General features: G+C 45.1%; 1 protein-coding gene across 1 annotated transcript; it reads left to right on the top strand.

The window, feature by feature from the left end:
- The first annotated feature begins 1,324 nt into the window (after positions 1-1,324).
- sarnp (SAP domain containing ribonucleoprotein) lies at positions 1,325-17,473 on the top strand. Its single transcript, XM_059011734.1, has 11 exons — positions 1,325-1,452; positions 2,680-2,779; positions 3,407-3,456; positions 3,815-3,891; positions 4,274-4,325; positions 4,816-4,889; positions 5,503-5,531; positions 6,333-6,358; positions 6,590-6,658; positions 16,026-16,109; positions 16,473-17,473. Exons 1-11 carry the CDS (start codon positions 1,420-1,422, stop codon positions 16,515-16,517), a joined length of 639 nt encoding a protein of 212 aa, XP_058867717.1. The 5' UTR covers positions 1,325-1,419; the 3' UTR covers positions 16,518-17,473.
- Positions 17,474-18,807: the final 1,334 nt, after the last annotated feature.

Below are 18,807 nucleotides of genomic sequence, written 5' to 3' on the forward strand. Positions count from 1 at the left end.
GAAAACGGAAGCACACGCTGTCTGTAAAGGGATGTTGGTTACGTTGTGGTGAACATGGAAGTGTTAAAGTCTATGCGAAAGACATGCAGCCTCAATGATTAACCCCTTCAGGTCCACAAGGAATCCAGCGCTGGCTGTTCAAACGTTTTCTTCTTGAAACACATTCGAGAGCGACTCGAGCATCACGAGGAGGAGACGGAGCGTTCGCACGACCGGATCCAACCCCTCAGTGCATTTTAAACCATGCAAAACCTCATTGCAAAGATAAGAAAGTTGGGTTCAATCCCAGGTGGGGGACATTGCTGCTGTACCCTTGAGCAAGGTACTTTACCTAGATTGCTCCAGTAAAAACCCAACTCTATAAATGGGGAATTGTATGTAAAAATAATGTGTAAAAAATAATGTGATATCTTGTAACAATTGTAAGTCGCCCTGGATAAGGGCGTCTGCTAAGAAATAAATCATATCGGATTTGCAAACAATGCTGATTAAAAACAGGGATGGAAATAAGACTCCCGTTGCACAGCAGTGTGATCCATTCCTGGTATTGCTAGGAGTTTAATAAGACGCTCCTGAGCTTGTTGCCCATACATCAGGGCTAATCAAGCTCATAGTAAAACCTGGACTGGATGAAACTGCTGTGCAATAGGAGTCTTATTTCCATCCCTGCATAACATCGCAATAGAACAGTATTTTAGTTACAGTACATTGTGAGCTTCAAGTCTTTTATGACTGCAGTGTAAACTAGAAAATAAACTCTGCTTGAAGACAGTTGTTATTCCACGAGTGGAGAAACAGGTCGGGCGACCACAATGCATTGCAGCTTGTAAACACCACCTTTCCCCCCCTGTACTTGCCTACCGGCGCTAAAGTTAACAGCTCAATGCATTTGCAAAATAAGTGGAGGCAGTTGCCCTGGAAACAGCCCATTTTTGGAGTGGCGTTGGTATTATCGAAACAGAAGCACAATACTGTGTTACGTGTACAACACAGTGACAGCAAGTGACTCGAATGAAGCGTCCTTTTTTTTCAGTGATCTATTCAGTGAAGGGTTGGTGCATGAGACACGTGTGTCGCACAGATACAAATGATGCTTACTGCACTGACGGGTTGGATCCGGTCGCCCGAATGCTTCGTTTCCTCCTGGTGATGCTCGATTCTTTGTGGACCTTTAAGGGGTTACAAACAGACGTGTTTTTCGATATGCAAGGAGATCTTAAAGAAATCGCACGGCAATAAACACGTACCAATGCCGCCATCTACTGGTGACTTACATGTAGTATTTTTTTTTTAATGACGTTATCACTTTAAAACAGCGTGCCCGTACGTCTTCCCGCCCTTTGCGTGTCACGTCACGTTCTTACGCTCTTTGTAAACCAGCACCTGATTGGCTAGAGCCAAGCAGCGCACAGCGACAAGATGGCGGAGGTTGTGGTGCTACATAAACTGAAGGTAAGAGGAATTTAAAACCGGAGAAAAAACAGTGAAATGTGTTTTAAAACTGACGCCGTTCAAGCGGGTTTCGTGTTTAACAGTGCGCTTCACTAACGCGGGTTTAACCGGGGAAAGCGCGGCGTGGCGAGGCGCAGTTATTTCATTGTGTCCGTTTCGAGGCCGACGAGATTCGTTTTCCTTCAAGTTGTGTTTATTATTTATTACAAACATTAAACGGGCGGAGTTGTTGTAACGTTTTAGTGTAGCGTGTCATGTTTAAATCAAAGTGTGACGTGTTTAACTTTTTTATTTTCGTGTTTGGTTATGCGAGTTTAATTTTTTGAAGTGGATGTTGTTCGTTTGGGTGGGAGTGGGGCCTGTGTTAGAAACCACGTCCTCTGATGCGCTCATATTAACCAGCGTGGGTGTGTTTTGAATGATTACTCGAATCATTGACGCTTCATTTAAGAAGTTCAGTCGTTTTTGAATGCTTGCAACTACTGATAACAAATTAAAAACAGGCAGCCGGCATTTCCAATTGTGCACATGTGCCCCCTTCAGTCAGAGTTGCTAGTGGTAGTGATTCAAATTTCAGACGTTGTTTAGTGGGAACAATAAATACACCACGTCGTCGTTCATCTCAGCGTGGAGTTATTTTAAGGATCTATATTGTGTTTATTTTAGTCTTTTAAAGCCCCGCTCAATTGCTGTTTTTCATTTCCTTAATCAATGCTAACACGTCACTGATCACAATTGGGGGCAGCAGTGTGGAGTAGTGGTTAGGGCTCTGGACTCTTGACAGGAGGGTCATGGGTTCAATCCCAGGTGGGGGACACTGCTGCTGTACCCTTGAGCAAGGTACTTTACCTAGATTGCTCCAGTAAAAACCCAACTGTATAAATGGGCAATTGTATGTAAAAAAAATGTGATATCTGTATAATGTGAAATAATGTAAAATGTGATATCTTGTAACAATTGTAAGTCGCCCTGGATAAGGGCGTCTGCTAAGAAATGAATAATAATAATAATAATAATAATAATAATTGCAATTCGCGGCGTTCTGTTAAAAATAAGTTTCAAACAGTGACGGCACATTACACTTAAATTGAATTCGCTGTCTGTTAATCAATTACTGTGGCTTCAAATACAAGCAATTGGAATAAACCTCAGTCCCCATTCAGAGGAAGCGGAATTGCGAGAACGGGAGCTGACCCCGACCCTGCTCTCAACCTCTTGTGTCCACAGTTGGCCGAGCTGAAACAGGAATGCACTGCTCGGGGTCTGGAGACCAAAGGGAACAAACAAGAGCTGGTGAACCGACTGCAGGCGTACCTGGAGGAACACGGTGAGCAAAGACGCCGCTGCGCACTTTTATAGACTTGGAACAGCGGAAGCTAAAACACCCAACTGTTTCATATCGCCTTTCAGTTCCAAACCCTGTTCTAAATGGGTTAACTGAACCAATCAAACCTCCATCCAGACCCTGAAGTCGTTCATGCGCACATTTTGCTGGTTGTTAGACCCGCAGGAGTGGAAGCAAGTCCCTTCAGGACCGTGATTGGACCCCCTCGCAGTATTATTGAGTCAATTGGTATTAAAAAAAACAAACGGTGCAGTTTCAGTTCTTGGGCACTAGAGGGCGCTCCTGCACTGGTTGTGTTTTATCGGTGTATTTCCTCATTATATATCGGGGTCAAGTTTGGGTTCTTTTTTCTTTGTTCAAAGTGCTATTGACTTTGTGTTTGTGCATCTGATTAGCGGATGTGGCTCCACTAAGGAACTATAAACCATGAACGATATTTCAGTGGGGTGCATTGTTTACTTCTAACTTTACTGTACTGTGTTATATAGATATATATATATATATATATATATAACAACCCAACCTTCCCAATAGCAGCTATTCATTTGTATTGTTAATGAGTGATCATCCTGACAGTGTATTAACTTGCCTGTTTCTGCTGTTTCTTAGCTGTTGAGGAAGAGGTGAACGAAGAGGAAGTCCTTGGTGAAGATACTGAGGTACTGGTTGAGTCACATTGATGAAATGAAAGCGATGAATACATGGTGAACCATCTGCACTAAACTGGTTACCCTTCGCTGTGCCACACTTACACCCGGAAACAAAGAAGCAGTGTCTTCAGAGCGACCTTGAGGGGCTGTGGACACCACAGCGCTCCCTGTTTTCAGGAAACAACATCCAGAACACACCAAAATAAACTGCTCAGGTGTCAGCGAAGGCATGGGTATCGGGGCTGGGCTCGTGTCTTTAGTGACCGTGGTTAAACTTGACATTGTACGAACGTGGCCGGCACAAGCCACGTTGTGGTGTTTTGTAAAATGCTAAACTGTGTGTGTGTTTTTTTTTTTTTTTTAACAGGAAGAGGAGGTCAAGGTAGTCGTGGAGGAGCCGGCTGAGCCAGAGAAGGTCTCCGTCGCTGAGAAAGAGGAGGGAGGGTGAGTGGGGGTCTGTTTCTGTTCTTTCGTGCTGGGGGTCCCCCCTTTTTCAATAAGGGCGCCTTGTGCGATTGCGTGAGTCTTGCTAAGGTCTCCAGTGGTGTTTTAGCAGCTGTTCCCACACTTGCGTTTTCTCCCAGGAGAGGGCAGTCTTGGCCTGCTGTTTTGACCTGTTCAGTAAACCGCATGCTGCTTTTCAGTGTGTCTGAATGCAATTAGCTGCTTTTCAAATAATAAAAAAACATAAATAATTTATTAAGTCTAGTGTAATTTGTTTAAGTATGTGGTGTTTGATCGATGCAGTTAAGTTTCTGATGCATAGAAGTTCTATATTTATCACATTTTATAACCCAGGTTTCTTTCTATTTGTTTGTTGTTTCAGGGCTGCAGATAAAAAGGTGGTTAAAATAGCGTCCACCACCTCTCCTGACGAGGTAGGGATTCTGTGTGCGTCTCGTTCACTTCCGGAGCTGAAACACAGCCGTTTTTTAAAAGGGATTTCCGCCCTCGTGTTCGCTTGAGGGAGTGCCAGCGTTGCGCTGCTCTGGTGTATTCATGTGTGGGTTCAGCACTGGCAACAGCAGCAATGCAAATAAAGACCCCCCCGTTGCATTGCAGTTCATGAAACTCGCACTAAAACCAGAAACGGATAAAACTGCTATGCAATGGGAGTCTTTATTTCCCTCCGTTCAACAGCGAGTGTGGTTACTTTGGTGGGCCAGCCCAGCTTTTCGTAGTTTAACTAACTGGCTTTACAATCAGTGTGTCTGTAACCCGGGGGCGGAGCGAGAGCTCAGAGTAACGGGAGGTAATTCAAAATGGGACTCTTGATGCCACTGATAGTAAGTCTGTGAGGGGGGTGGGTGGAAGGGGGGTCTTAAATCCGTGCAGTTTTCTAACTCTTGTCTGTGTCTCTTCATTCAGAAGCTGCAGCAGAGAGCACAGAGGTTTAACGTCCCTCCGACTGGCGAGAGTAAGAAGGCTGCTCGAGCTGCAAGGTAAGCCAGCTTACAGAACCCAGTTCAATTGTACTCCAGCGATGGAAATGAGACGCCCGCTGCACAGCACTTTCAGCCCATTCCAGGTTTTACTAGGAGCTCGGTTAGCCACTGTGTACAGGTAACGAGCTCAGGTGTGTCTTATTAAACTCGCAGTGAAACCAGGAATGCAGTGGGAGACTGTCCCTGTACTGAAGTAAAGGTAGGCACACTTTAGTTCTTTGACTGCGTGTGTAATTTTAGACTTCCATTGCAAAGAGGTTTGATCCATTCCTGGTTCTACTATGAGTTTAATAAGACTCACCTGAGCTTGTAACCTCTACACTGGGGCTAATCAAGGACATGGGTGAAACAGTCTTATTTCAGTCCCTGTATGACACCACATAGCGCAATGAAATTATTACAATGTTTTATATATATGTGTGTTCTCAGTGTCAACAATCTTATTGTCCTACCCCAAACAGTTCATTCAGAACATTTGCAATCCAGTGACACTGCAGGCGGTATGTTTTGAGTTCACTGACTGGGTCAGGTAAACCCTCCACTGCTGTCTGGGTTTGGACTCGCTGAGCACCCTGTGTTTTGACTTCACTCTCTTTCTGTTCTATTGCAGATTTGGTTTGCCAGCAGCCCCAGAAAAAGGTGACTTAATAAACGGTTGTGCAGGACGTGTGTGTGTGTGTGTGTGTGTGTGTGTGTGTGTGTGTGTGTGTGTGTGTGTGTGTGTGTGTGTGTGTGTGTTTAGAAGTGCAGTCAGACCCGTCCTAATCCGCTGTTGCTTGGGACAGGAACGTTGTGCCTCGTTACACAGCGTGTTGGGTTACAGAGGCACTGTCAAATCGTAGCTCGGTACCTCGTGGGGAAAGGTACCAGTGACAAACTATTTGAACACTTTTCAAAAACTCTGCTGCGCTTCATCCAGCAGAAGTACTGTCCAGGTCTACCCTGCGAGTCCAGGATCGTATCAGAGTTACTTTCTTCATAATATAAATTCTGAAAAGAAAAAACTCATGACTTTGGTGCCGGACCGCGCAGTCAGAACGATCAATCCAATTTTATTTTATATAGCGCCTTTCATAGCAGAGCACCATCACGAAGCGCTTTACAAGAAAACCCATAATACTTTAAATACAGAGAAATGCATAATACATGATATACAGTAAAAAAAAAAAAAAAAATGACAGTAGCGTAATACATGAAATAGCAACAACACAGCAGCTAATAGCAGATATCCGGCTTAAAGAGCATGGAAAGCGAGAGAGAACGGATATTGATTTTGAGGCAGACCAGATTTCCGAATCGTGCTGGCGTGCAGAGGGCGATCGCCCCGTTCGTTTCAACAGGGAGCGCAGGTTTAGTCATTTTTATGTTTGATGCTTTGGGAAAGGGTGCGGAGGAGTTTTTATATAGCAGTTTTTAATTGCTGCTCACTTTCTTTTTCAGATTCCTCTGTAGTCAGCCAGCCAGCTGTAAGTAACACACTTTTTAAACTCTTGCTGTTGTGTAGTGTGAGTTTGGGAGGCCTTCGTTGTTTTCAGGGGCTGTTCGCAAAGCTTTACAGAAAACCATTTCTTTGCAGAGTTGAGGAACTTTTTAAAGCTAGCCTTGCATGCATTGTAAAAAAAAAATAACAACCTTCCTTGAGATTAATGCCCTGTGTGTAATTGTATTATTAATTTATTTTTTTGTGGCATTTCCAGGTCAATGTAGACCAGTTGAAAAAAAGAGCCCAGAGATTTGGGATGAATGTGTCTTCGGTCTCAAAGAAGGTAGGCAACCAGGCTGTATGTAAATATACTGGACTGTCTCCTTGAAGGTTTCCTAGTACAGCATTTTCAAATTTCCCTCTGCTAGATTATATGTGATGCGGGGGAAATGGGCCTCCTGTTGCATATTAGTTTTACCCGTTCCTGGTTTTAATACGAGCTTGAATCGCCCCAGTGGATAGGTGATAAGCAGAGATGTGTTATTAAACTCGGAGCAAGGCCAGGATTGGATCAGACTGCAATGCAATGGAAGTCTTTCTGTCTGTCTGAGAGTGAGCATCCTGTTACCCTGATCTGTAAGTGATTTGTGTTTTTATCCTGATACTAACCGTGTTTTTAAAACGTGACAGTCTGGCTGTGGAAGAAGCGAATCAGGAGTATTGCTGGAAATGCGATGGATTTTGATGCTCTATTTCTGTCACATACATGCACGCTTTGAATTTCAAACAAACTGGTAGCTGCAGATTTAACTTTGCAAAAACTCAAGTTTGTTCTGCAACTCGTGTCTTGTGTATTCTCTCTCCTACAGCTGTTTCTCATATTGGTATTTCACGTGTCTTTTTATAATACCAAGTAAGAATGGCAAAAGGAAGTTCTGAATGACTCTTGATGTTCCCTGAAGCTTGTTCTGTTTTGTATGATGATTGGAGTGGGGCCGGCTGCCTCAGACTAATCCTTTTCACCCTGAATGAAAAGAGTTAAATATCCCTGCTAACCAGTGCTGGCACGCACATGAGTCTCTGTCAAGTGAATCCACCTGCAAGACCCGAAAGGTCGAAGCCACTTGACCTTTTCCAAGACCAGTGTTTGTATAAAAAATAACCCTTTAAGGCTGTCCTGTGGTAGCACAAATTGCTTCCATATTTTAGCGCAGACTAAACTGGGGGTGTGTGTTACAATCGTGAGCAGAGTATAAATAAACTATAAATGATACTCCTTAAACTGCTCTGACCCCCCCCCCCCCCCCCCCCATTTATCGGCTTAAGGCTCTTAAAGAAACAACTCCCTTTATTTTTACAGGTGTTTTTCTTCTGCTCCATTAGTTTGCCCTCGTTTTTTTATTGTTTCTCTCTCCAAATGTCTTTTTGCATCAGGGGGGCAGATATAATAGCCCCTGGTTGGGGGTAAATGGCTTTGCAAGAGTGGCAAATGTAATTATCGCGGCAGGACTCTCTGCGCTGGCTTTTGTGTGCGTCGGAAGTGCCCGGCACGCAGCTCCCAGGGAAGGGAAGCCACAATGCTTGTTGCAGAACCACAACCACCAGCCGCTCGCTGCTCTAATGCTGCTCTTTCCAGGACACGATCTGACCATGTGGGGGGGGGGGTACAAAATGTAATTAGACTGCAAGCTAGGCTGATTTGTGCTCGGAATACTTGCAGTGCTGCGATTCTCTTTGTCTATCATCTGTGGACTGACGGGGCTACCGTTTCATCTTGGCTGATATTTAGGTAGTCGGCTTTGACCCGCAGGTTGCGTGTGAAATCGGAATAACGGCCGTCAGTTGCTGCAGCTGTAAAATAGTTTTGAGAAGGGGGGGGTTTGATGCATCAGGGTGAAGTATTCTTACCAAATGAACAGTGTTCTGTGAAAATGCGAATGCAACTTTTCTGGTGGTGGTGTTTTAAAAAGATCACGTGTTAACTTGCACGTGTGTGTTTTTGAGGGTTTTATTTTCTTGCTGTTTTGGCCCTCTGTAAAGAGGAAGTGACGTTCCTTATTCAGTAATGACTCCTCCCCTCTTTGTCACCGCCAGAAACGTCGTCTAGAGTCTCCTCTTACTTTATTCAGATCGGACAAAGACACGTCTTTTTAATAGAGAAGTTCAGCATAGAAACAAACAGGTTAAATAAAATCTGAGCGTTTGTGTTGGTGTGCCTGGCAATTCAACTCCCTGCCTAATCTGTAGCGTGCTACAGGAGGGAAATTAACAAGACCTAACCTTGCTTGAGTGAAACTTTCATTTAACAAAACAGCTGCTTTGTTTCTTTTAGTTTTTTTTTCTGATTTTATTGGAATCAAAAGACAGCAGTGGAGTTGAGTTTTCCTGAATGGGGGTCTCTCTGTCCTGGGATAATGAGAAATGACAGTGAGGAGAATAGTTCTGGCAGCCATGGAAATTGTTACAGAGAGGGGCTGTCACTGTGACCAGCCTCCTCTCTCAGAGAATGGAGCTCGAGATGCGCTTGTGCACCTAATGCTTTTGTACTGGCTCAGCAATGCAAGGAAAGGACAGGCGGTATTCCAGGAACAGACCCCAGTGTGTGTGTGTCATTTTTTAAAATGTTTTAACAAAGCAGAGGAGGGTGGGGATGTAGAGCAATGCTGCTTCAGTTGTGTGTTTTTGTTTTAGTTGGCAGCCCTGTATTTGTTTTGGTGTCTGTTTTGTTTGCTTGATCGCTTTCTAGCTACGACCTTTTCTCTCTCTCTCTCTCTCTCTCTCTCCCCCCTCTTTTTTTTTTTTTTTTTAAGGTAAAGTTGAATTCATCTCTCGATGCCAGTAACTTTGGTGATCCAAAAAAAACTTTACAAAGTGCAAAATCATAGTGCTGTTTAAATTTGTGGGAACCTTAAATAAAAATAATAGTGCATGTTGCACCCGTTGTGCGAGCGTGGATAACTAATAGTCTCTTGTGAAAAATCTGTATATCCTTGAGACTACAGTTGATTTGCTTCGAATCAGGTACTCTTGCTGGTAAAAAGAGAAATGGTAGCTTCAGTACACAGTCCTTCTTTGTTTTCCCACAAGAACCCTGTCCTTGGTCCCTCACCATGGTAAAGTATCTCTTTGCTGGTTAGGTTTTTCTTGATGCTGCTAAGCATTGTGAATCATTTCTCACTTTATTTTTTTTCGGTGGTGGTTGGGGGGGGTTGTTAGGGGGGTGCAATTTGCTCCCCACTTGTACCGCGTCCGTCCAAGAAAAAGCCCATTGTTCTTCTGTGAAAGCCTCTTGTTTCAGCCATGTTACTAAATCAGTCTCCTTGTGGACAATGCGACTCCAGTACCTCACTCCCAGATTGTGTTTTACGATTCACAGAATAGAATTACCTCTGCCCCCCCCGGTGCGCCTTACTTCACTTCTGCTCGGTCATGTGATGTCAGCCCCCCTCTTGCACAACTGGAGAAAGAATGGGAGAGAGTTAATGAATCTGGCAAAGCTGTGTGTTTTTTTTTTTTTTCTTCTCCCTTTTAGTCAAGAGTTTGAAAAGAATCGCATTCCTGGCAAACATTTGGAAAGGCTGAAGAAGTTCTTGGGCAGTAATAAAGGAAATGTGTGTGTGTGTGTGTGGAGAGATGATGTGTGTGTTTGGAAAGGGGAGGCAGGGGTTACGCTGTTGCACTCGTGACCTGGCTTTAACCAGTCATCTGGTTTCGTTTGTCCCTGCTGTGAAACAGAATCTGTCCCTTTTGTTCTGGACGTTGAATGCGACTTGCACTTCTCTCGCTCAGTGATGTCATTCTGGGAGGATTCAGCTGGTTAACCCAGTTCTGCTGCTGTCCTGGAGAGCAGCATTCTCCTTGGACTTTTAACTAAGGATTTCTCTCCTTTTTTTTTTTAACTTTATTGATGCTTTTTAGGTGCAGAAGCTGTAGCTGTTTTTTGCAAAACCAAAGCAATTTCCTCCAAACTTGTCCTTGCATTCAGGTATTGGAGCTAGGTCATTCTAACAGTTTTGTTGGTTTGAAGTGTTTTCTGTGGAAAGCTGCACAGATGTGTTAATAAACTATTATACTCTTGATTTGCATAAAATACTTTTGGAATTTATAACGATGGGACAGGCAGGTTTCAACAAACCCTATTTATCTTTATTTAACAACGGCCAAGCATTTACTTAGCTATTCGCACCGTGAGTCGTGATGTCGCTGGCTCTAAGCTTGTACCTTATTAATTCACACACAGTGTCTCTCCCTCTCTGGGGACGCGATGGCAGTGTGTCCCTGTCCCGTTAGGGATATTAATTGACCTTTTCCGTGAAGCCTTGGATTCATCGCTCGCTCGCCAGAGCCCCCCAGTATAATCAGAATGGGTTTATCAAAACCTTTCATGGCTGCGGCGTGGCTCTGCAGCTGGGCTTGATGAACATAATGAAGTGTGCCCTGGGGAGAGTCCGTCGGCAGCACAATGCAGTTTGGGTGCTGCTGACGCACACAATTAATGAGTGCCTTTGAAACGCCGTTTCGGTGGGCTGTTGTGTGTTTGTGTCCCCCCCGTCCCCCCCCCCGCTGTGCTATATATTTTTTTATAATGGGTTTTGCATGCCAGATAAAGTATTTAAAACACATTAGAGTCCAGTTACTAATTTTGTATGCAATTGATTTGTAAAGGCTATTTTTCCGGAACATTTTTTATATATATAAATTCATTTGCATAAGAAATGTGTTTTGTTCATGCAGGTAATGGGAACATGCATGCTTTCAGGGTTGGAGTTGAGTTAAACTCCCTGATTTTCAGTATGGTGTGCCCTTGACTCTGATAGGCTGAGCTCCGCACGCTGTTTTCTTTTGTAATAAGCTGTGTGTTTTTTTTTGTTTTTTTTTCATGTTCTGCTGCTCGCTCTTTCCAAAGCCCTGATGCTCAAGTGCTTGGGGTGCATTCAAGGATCCCGTTGCATGTTATGTGCAGTGTGTAACGGGGTGGGGGGCTGTGCTCCTGATGTTGAACTTGGAAGAGGACTCCATGTGGGCGCATCTCAAGCGGCGGTCCAGCACTTAGCTTCGTTCCTCGTTGTCTACGGTCAAGCACAGAGTCACACTTGCAAGAGGTTCTTCTACACGGGGGAGGGGGGGGGCAACCTTTGCTCTTGGAGAGCCGAAGGGTCTTCTGGATTTCATTCCACCGAGTCCTCAGTTACTTCAAATTCTTTTCCTAATTGGTCAGCGCTAACTTTAGCCATTGATTTAAAGATGCCCAGAAAAGCTGCTGGATTGTGTCTCTCTGGGACCGGGGTTGGCCAGCACTGCTCTAGCACCTGCATGTAGTTTATCCAGGTCAGGTAGTCCACCCCACTCCCCTTCGCTTGTTGGCATGAGCACAAAAAAAACATTTGCCTTTTGCATTTCACCGTGTCATAACACAGGGCCTTGCGTGGAGAAATGTAGATGGGGTTTTGATTTCGATCTGTCGTGCTTGCTTTTTTTATTTACACTACTGGTGTACGTTCTGTCTCCTAGAGATTATCTCCTATCTAGAGAATCTCCTTGTCCGATTTGTGATGAAACATTCTGTACCACAAGTTTAGCGTAGCCTCATAATCTGGGGGTAAAAACACAGCTCCGTTTTTTTTAAACTCTGAAGGGCGCAGTACAGCCCAGCCAAACGTTATGATGTACTCCTCATCTAGTTTTTGTCCTCTCGTTTTAAAGTCTGATTTCAATTGCTTAATTACGCATGGATGGGACCTTGCTCGCTACAGCCTGGGATTCCTGCAGACTCATTTTCAATCCCATTTAAAAAAAAAAAAAAAAAAAACAGTGTTCGTTCTAGCCGGGTTCACTCATTCCAACACCTAGCTGTGCTCCAGAGGTGCGGGGTGGAGACAGGTTGGAGCCGTGGCTCTGTGTGACCCTTGCTCTGCCTGCCTGGCGTGGGCTGGGGGAGGCTGACAGTTTTTGGAGAGGTGAAGTTTTGTTGATGTGATTTGTTTAAATGACCCCCTGACAAAGCCGGAAGGGGGGGGGGGGGAGTTTCTGGCACCTGGCAGTAGGTTTAGCCTCTGCCGTTTTACACACGATTAAATACATTAATAGACTTTAAAACTTCGGTGTGCTGGTTTTTTTTTTTTTTATTTTCTAAAACCTAGTTTGAGCCAATCCTGGTTCTAGCATTTTTTTTTTTTTCAGTTTTAACTGTTTACCAGCATTGGGGAGGACCTACCTGAGTTTGATTGAAGCATAACTGAAACCACTGTGTGTGTGTGTGTGTGTGTGTGTGTGTGTGTGTGTGTGTGTGATTTAAATAGAATGCTTGTCAGCCTGATTCCCTTGAAGACCTGTGCTGCTCCAGGTGTGAGTTGAAAGCAGTGTGTGCTTGACGGGTGTCAGCGGGGAGTGGGGTGTGACTGTCGACAGCCCAGGTGTCGTCTTGTGTAAAGTTGGTGATACTGCACAGGGTCTGGAAACCATGACCGTTCCAATGCGAGTCACCCTGCCCGCCTTTTAATTACACAGGGATGGAAATAAGACTCCTGTGGCATAGCTGTTTCATCCATTCCAGGTTTTTAATACGAGCTTGATTTGCCACAGTAGCAAGCTCAAGTGTGTTTTAGTAAACTTTTTTTTTTTAGTGAAACCAGGAATGGATCCAACTGCTGTGCAACGGGGGTCTTGTTTGCGTCCCTGTTGAGAAAGGATCTAGAAGTTACCAGGAAGCATCTGGATCTATAGCATACTTGCAAGATTTGTGTTTTTTCTTAGCAAAACAAAGGGAGCAGTGATAATTCTCAGTCAGTTTAAAGAGGCATGAGAACGTGTTGAACAGTCCAAGGTTAAACTTGAGCCGGTCACGGCGTGTGACGCTGATGCAGGCAGGAGCCGTGATCTTAGTTTTAAGCTTCAAATGCTGCAGGTGGATTGGCCTCCAGCGATTTTTCACAGGTGAGTGGGTTTGCGTCGGTGACAGGCATGCGATCACTCGCAGGTTTATCTCCATAGCGACGCAGTCAACAGCGGCCCATCGGCGTTCTGTATAACTGCCGTCAACCCATTCATCAGCAGATACGGGAGACTCGGGTCCCACTCGAGATGCATTGTGTTCGGCTTCACGCTGCGTCTTGTGGGATTATCTCCATGGTGACTGCTTGTGTGTGTGGCTGTACAGCGTAGGGTCTGTGTGCAGCCTTCAGAGGGTAGAATATAGATGAGTGCAGTTAGAGTGGGTTTGTATAGCTGCTGTATTGTCACGTGACTCTAGGGTAGGGAGACAGAACACTGAATGATGGTATCATCTGAGAAAAATCATAGAATGCAGCTTTGTACCAAAAATGAAGTTGATTAGTTTGTGTTCTCTGGCTGTGTCAGTGATGCAGGCGGCACACTTTTTGTGATGCGAGGTTCCCCCAGTGTCTAGTGAAGATGAACCGTTTTACTGCTCCTGTTTTTTTTAACCACCAGTCATTGACAGCCTTCATGTCTCTTTCAGGGGTGGCAATAAGCCAATCCATTGCACAGCAGTTTTGATCCATTCCTGGTTTTACTTGGAGTTTTAAAAAGACACACCTGAGCTTGTTACCTCAACACTGAGGGGGGGGGGGGGGGGTCTAATCCAAGCTCGTAGCAAAACCTGGAATGGGTGAAACTGCTCTGCAGTAGGAGTCTTGTGCCCATCCCTTCATGTCTGCATACTGTTACATCAGATGCAGAAAAGCATTAGCAGTTGTGTGTCCGTGCTGCTGTAGACTTGGCATTCCTGTGAACGAGGCACAGTCGTGGCTTTGTGATCAGGCTCTTGTGTTTTCTGATGAAGATACAGAGCTGGCTGTGATTGCTGGAGGGGGTGCAGTGCACACCCCACACTCCTCCTCCAACCCCTTTTTTTATTGTGGTAAAGCCCCTCTCTCCGCTCTGACAGGGGGTGCCGCTGAGGTTAATTCTCTGCTCCGATGGCCGCGGCGCGTTGAGCATGAGAAGTGTTGCCGGGGGCCAGAGGTTGAGTTGATGAATGTGAAGATGCTGGCGTTTTGATAGGGGTAATTTTCTCTTGACGGGGCCAGGCGGGCCCATGAATCAAAATGTGTCAGCGAGGCACTAAAAATGGAGAGGCTGCCCATTGTGGGACAGGCATCACGTGAGGGGCAGGGCGCTGCCAGGGGTCAAGTGTGACACATCATTAGAACAATGTTGATTTAGTGGGACTGCAAGGGGGCTGTGATTACACCCCCCCCCCCCCCTCCTGCTCTCCCAGGGGGGCAAGGAAAGGGGGCTGCTGCTGCTGAAATCAAACATGCACTGGATTTGTTTAACTGCCATTTATTGTGGGTTTAAGTGCATCTTGCCACCTTTTTACATAGTTGATTTTTTTGGTTTTGTTTTTAGGTCTGCCGTAAGCCTGCTTTCACATCTGGACCTAAAAGCCCATTTAGTCCAGTCAAGGGTTTTTTTTTAGCGGGGAGGGAGGAGAAATCTCCCATAGTTCTGTGTCGCATGTTGTTTTTGTATTTGTTTTTTACATTAATTTGACAGGAACTCGCAAGTCTCTTGTGGTACTGATTTATACAGTCGATAGGCTGTTGGGTTTGCGAGGTAGATGCTGTTTTCTCTAAATTGGCGACTTCGCGATAAACCATCTGCTGGTTGTGTAACTAACACAGGGGTAGCCTGCGTGGGCTCCGCACTTTGGGGTAGCCTGCGTGGGCTCCGCACTTTGGGGTAGCCTGCGTGGGCTCCGCACTTTGGGGTAGCCTGCGTGGGCTCCACACTTTGGGGTAGCCTGCGTGGGCTCCACACTTTGGGGTAGCCTGCGTGGGCTCCACACTTTGGGGTAGCCTGCGTGGGCTCCACACTTTGGGGTAGCCTGCGTGGGCTCCACACTTTGGGGTAGCCTGCGTGGGCTCCACACTTTGGGGTAGCCTGCGTGGGCTCCACACTTTGGGGTAGCCTGCGTGGGCTCCACACTTTGGGGTAGCCTGCGTGGGCTCCACACTTTGGGGTAGCCTGCGTGGGCTCCACACTTTGCCTGTCTGTAGACTCTGAACTGCGTGAGGCTTCCAGTGTTTTACAAAGCCTTTTTATAGACCCTTTTTTGGGGAGGGTTGTGCACAATCATGCGCGTCCTAGCGTGCTCAGCCAGTTCGAGCCTCCCTAGTGTGTGCTCTGCCAGGTCCTTGTATATTTACTTAGTACCACTTTGACATTGGCCACCCCGCTCCAGCACGGGGGCCCCCCTTGAGCCTGCGCCGTGTGATCCGCAGCGAGTGAGGAATGGGTTTGGCTGCAGAGTGTCGTGACCTCCTGGCTTCTGACCTGAAATTTGTCTTGTTGACAGTACGCCGTGCTCCCTGTTTGCAGAGCGGTCTCTCTCCCAGATAACCTTTATCCAGCCTTTCCATTCTGCTCTGCCAGTCCTGGGGATGTCTCTTCAGTCATTTCAAGCCCCCTCCTTTTAAATTTGTACAACTGAGGTTTGCCTTCATTTACAGAGCATGAGCGAGACTTTTACTGCACGCTTTTGCCGCTTGGGTTTCTTCAGATTTACGATTTGAAGGATTTTTTGCAATCTGTTGACTCTTGAGAAATCAGTCCACCCAGTATTTTGCAGTATTTATATTCCTCCATTTCAGAGGTTTTTAGTTTTTTTCATAACATTTTTTTGACTTGTGTCCTTTTTTAAAAAAACTCATTTCTTTCCTTTTTTCTTGCTTGCGCTCCTTTTTCAGGTGGAGGAGGATGAGAAGCTGAAGAAGAGAAAGGAGAGGTTTGGAATCCTCACAAGCGCTGCTGGAGCCACAGATGACATCGAGGTAAACCTAGCTTGTGGTTTGAGTGTGTGGGACTGGGAGGGAGGCAGGGTGGTCCCAGTGGTTCAAGCGGAGGGACTGGGAGGGAGTTTAGCCAAAATATAGTGTCTGATCAAGACTGCATTCACAGGGATGTAAATGACTCCTATTGCACAGCAGTTTCACCCATTCCAGGTTTTACTACAAGCTTGATTAGCCCCAGTGTAGAGGTAACAAGCTTGGGTGAGTCTTTATTGAACTCAAAGAACCAGGAATAGATCAAACTGCTGCGCAATGGGAGTCTGACTTCCATCCCTGGTTCAGTAAGCATGCAGTTCAATTATTGAGCTCAAATTTATTTATTTATTTATTTTTTTGTTTCATCAGGCAAAGAAGAGAAAACGAGCAGATCGCTTTGGTGGAAATGTGTAACATAGCTGCAGACGTTTTACCTCCTCTACTAAATTTAATTTTTTATTATCCCCCCCCCCCTTACCCCAACCTTGATTTTATATTTCCAACCTTTTAACTGTTTCATTAGTTTTAAAACCTGTATTTTACTCTCACAATTTAAATGACATCTTTAGGGTGGGCTCTTCAGTCCCATGCATTCTATCAGGTGATGCTAACATTGAGGGAATAGAGAGAGAGAGACTCCGCCCCAGTGCAGACAGGTGACAGGTGAGGCAGCGCAGTACCTGCAGCGCAGGGAGTGATTCAAAATGTTTAGCCGTAGCTGAAGAATCGCCTTGAATTTTAGGGTTGAGACGTAATAAAAATTAAAAAAAAAAAAAATAGTTTTAGGTCTTTAACAGTGTAATCCAAGAAACTACAAAATGATGTCACAAGTCCGATCCATAATAGTAGAACAGTATTTCATGTTAGATTTTCAAAAAGTCACAAGTGTAGAGGGAAAACTACGAAGCGATGTGTGATTCAGTATGTTAACATTGTTCAGCAGGTTGCATTCGACCCTTCAGGGATTAAAAATAGTTCATTCTAGAGGGTGATGCAAAGCTGTGCCAGAGCTGTAAGGGTTGGGTGTTGGTCTGGCTGCGACCCGCTGAGCTGTCGGCTCTGCTCTTCGGGGGCACGCGTGTGGTTTTGCTTTCCATGCCCCCAATAACAGCAGCCTACGATGGGTGACTGGAGAGGTGGCATAAAGGGGGTATCTCTGCTAACCCAGTTCCTCTAAACAGGTGGTTTTTGTGTTTTTATGTGGGGGTGGAATGGGGTATTTTCAAGGTCTCTCTTTAATCGTTTGTTTTTTTTTTTTTTTACAATCTTACTATTTGTTTTTTTTTTGTGGTTCACCACAGTAGCTTGTATGAAAATAAAATGCGTTGGATTGGAATACATTTTTTTGTCAATAAAGAATTTTCTAACAATTGGTGGTTGTGTGTGTTCTTGATTTGTCTTTTTGGGTGGGTGGGGGGGCACTTATTTTTTTTAATGATATTTTTTAAATCTACCTACTGCTTGGTGGATTCAGGTAATGGTAATCTGCTGTTTCGTGATACTGGGTCAAATGCTTTATTCCCTGCTGTTTTATATAGGTTAAATGATCAGATTTATGCAGTCTCCCACAGTGGTCTTTTGAGCTGGGTAGATATTAGCATATGCAATGAATATTAAGTCTGTGTTGGAGAGGTCCTTGGTCACTTGGGCACTGCAGCTGAGAGCCACTGTTGTCCACCAGGCTTTGATACTGTATTGTATCTAATTCTGAGGGGTTTGTCTTGCGTTTTGAGTGAATGTTCCTCGTTGTGGGTTAATGCACTAGCCTGGGTTAAAATTCGACTGGTCAAGGGAATTGAAATGGATTTGAGAGCCGGGAGAGGGGTGCGTGTTTTGGGAACAGAGTTAGAGCAAGGGAGGCTGTTTCTGTTTTAAAGGGGGGGGGGGGGTGGAGTGTGTGTGTGTGTGTGTGTGGGGGGGGGGGGGGGTAGGCATGCAGGAGATGGGGGGTGAACGTTTTAAGGTGTGTGTCTGTGTATAGATAGATGCAGGGTGATTAAGTTTACTACATCAATGCACCATATCATTGATGTGGGAGATTTACTTTCTAATCACCTCTGTGTGTGTGTGTGTGTGTGTGTATGTATGTATGTATGTGTGTGTGTGTGTGTGTGTGTGTGTGTATATATATATATATATGTATATATGTATATATATGTATATATATATATATATATAAAATTACTTGCACACAATACTTTTTTTTTTTTTTTCTTTAACACAACTCCTAATTTATTTCTGCTCCTTCTGCCAGGGGAGGCGGTTGTGACTAATGGGAGATGAATAGAGGGGAGAGAAAAGGCAGGGAGGACACAATGGCCGAGGGAAAGTGTGGGAAAGGAGTCGAGAGAAAAGGAGCCCACGGCTTCGGCGCGAGAGCTGCGCCCAGAAACCAATCCAGCGTGACGCATCGCGCCCCCTTTCAGGCCAGGGCTGCAGCAGCAGAGAGCCACGAGGAGAGGGCAGCGGGACACCTGGGGGCTGGGGTGTGGGGTTTGGGGTTGTGTTTTTTTTTTTTTTTGACAAACGAGAAGCAGAGCCTGGCTGGAGAGGCCAGGATCTTAATTAGTGCAGGGCAGGAACTCTCTTCAGACTGCTAGAACTAAAACAATGGCAGTATTGTAGTGGAGGTGGCATTGCCGCACCTTTCACAACACCATCACCGTGATGATGATGATGATAAATGGCACCCCAGTAAGCACAT

This window comes from Acipenser ruthenus, chromosome 42 (genome assembly GCF_902713425.1).
Source record: "Acipenser ruthenus chromosome 42, fAciRut3.2 maternal haplotype, whole genome shotgun sequence".
NCBI classification, from domain to species: domain Eukaryota; kingdom Metazoa; phylum Chordata; class Actinopteri; order Acipenseriformes; family Acipenseridae; genus Acipenser; species Acipenser ruthenus.

Excerpts from the sequence above, each read along its gene's own strand:
- sarnp (XM_059011734.1), top strand. The coding sequence starts at position 1,420 with ATGGCGGAGGTTGTGGTGCTACATAAACTGAAG. Across the intron at positions 3,892-4,273 it reads GCTGAGAAAGAGGAGGGAGG|GGCTGCAGATAAAAAGGTGG; the intron begins GTGAGTGGGGGT and ends TTGTTGTTTCAG. Across the intron at positions 6,659-16,025 it reads TGTCTTCGGTCTCAAAGAAG|GTGGAGGAGGATGAGAAGCT; the intron begins GTAGGCAACCAG and ends CTCCTTTTTCAG.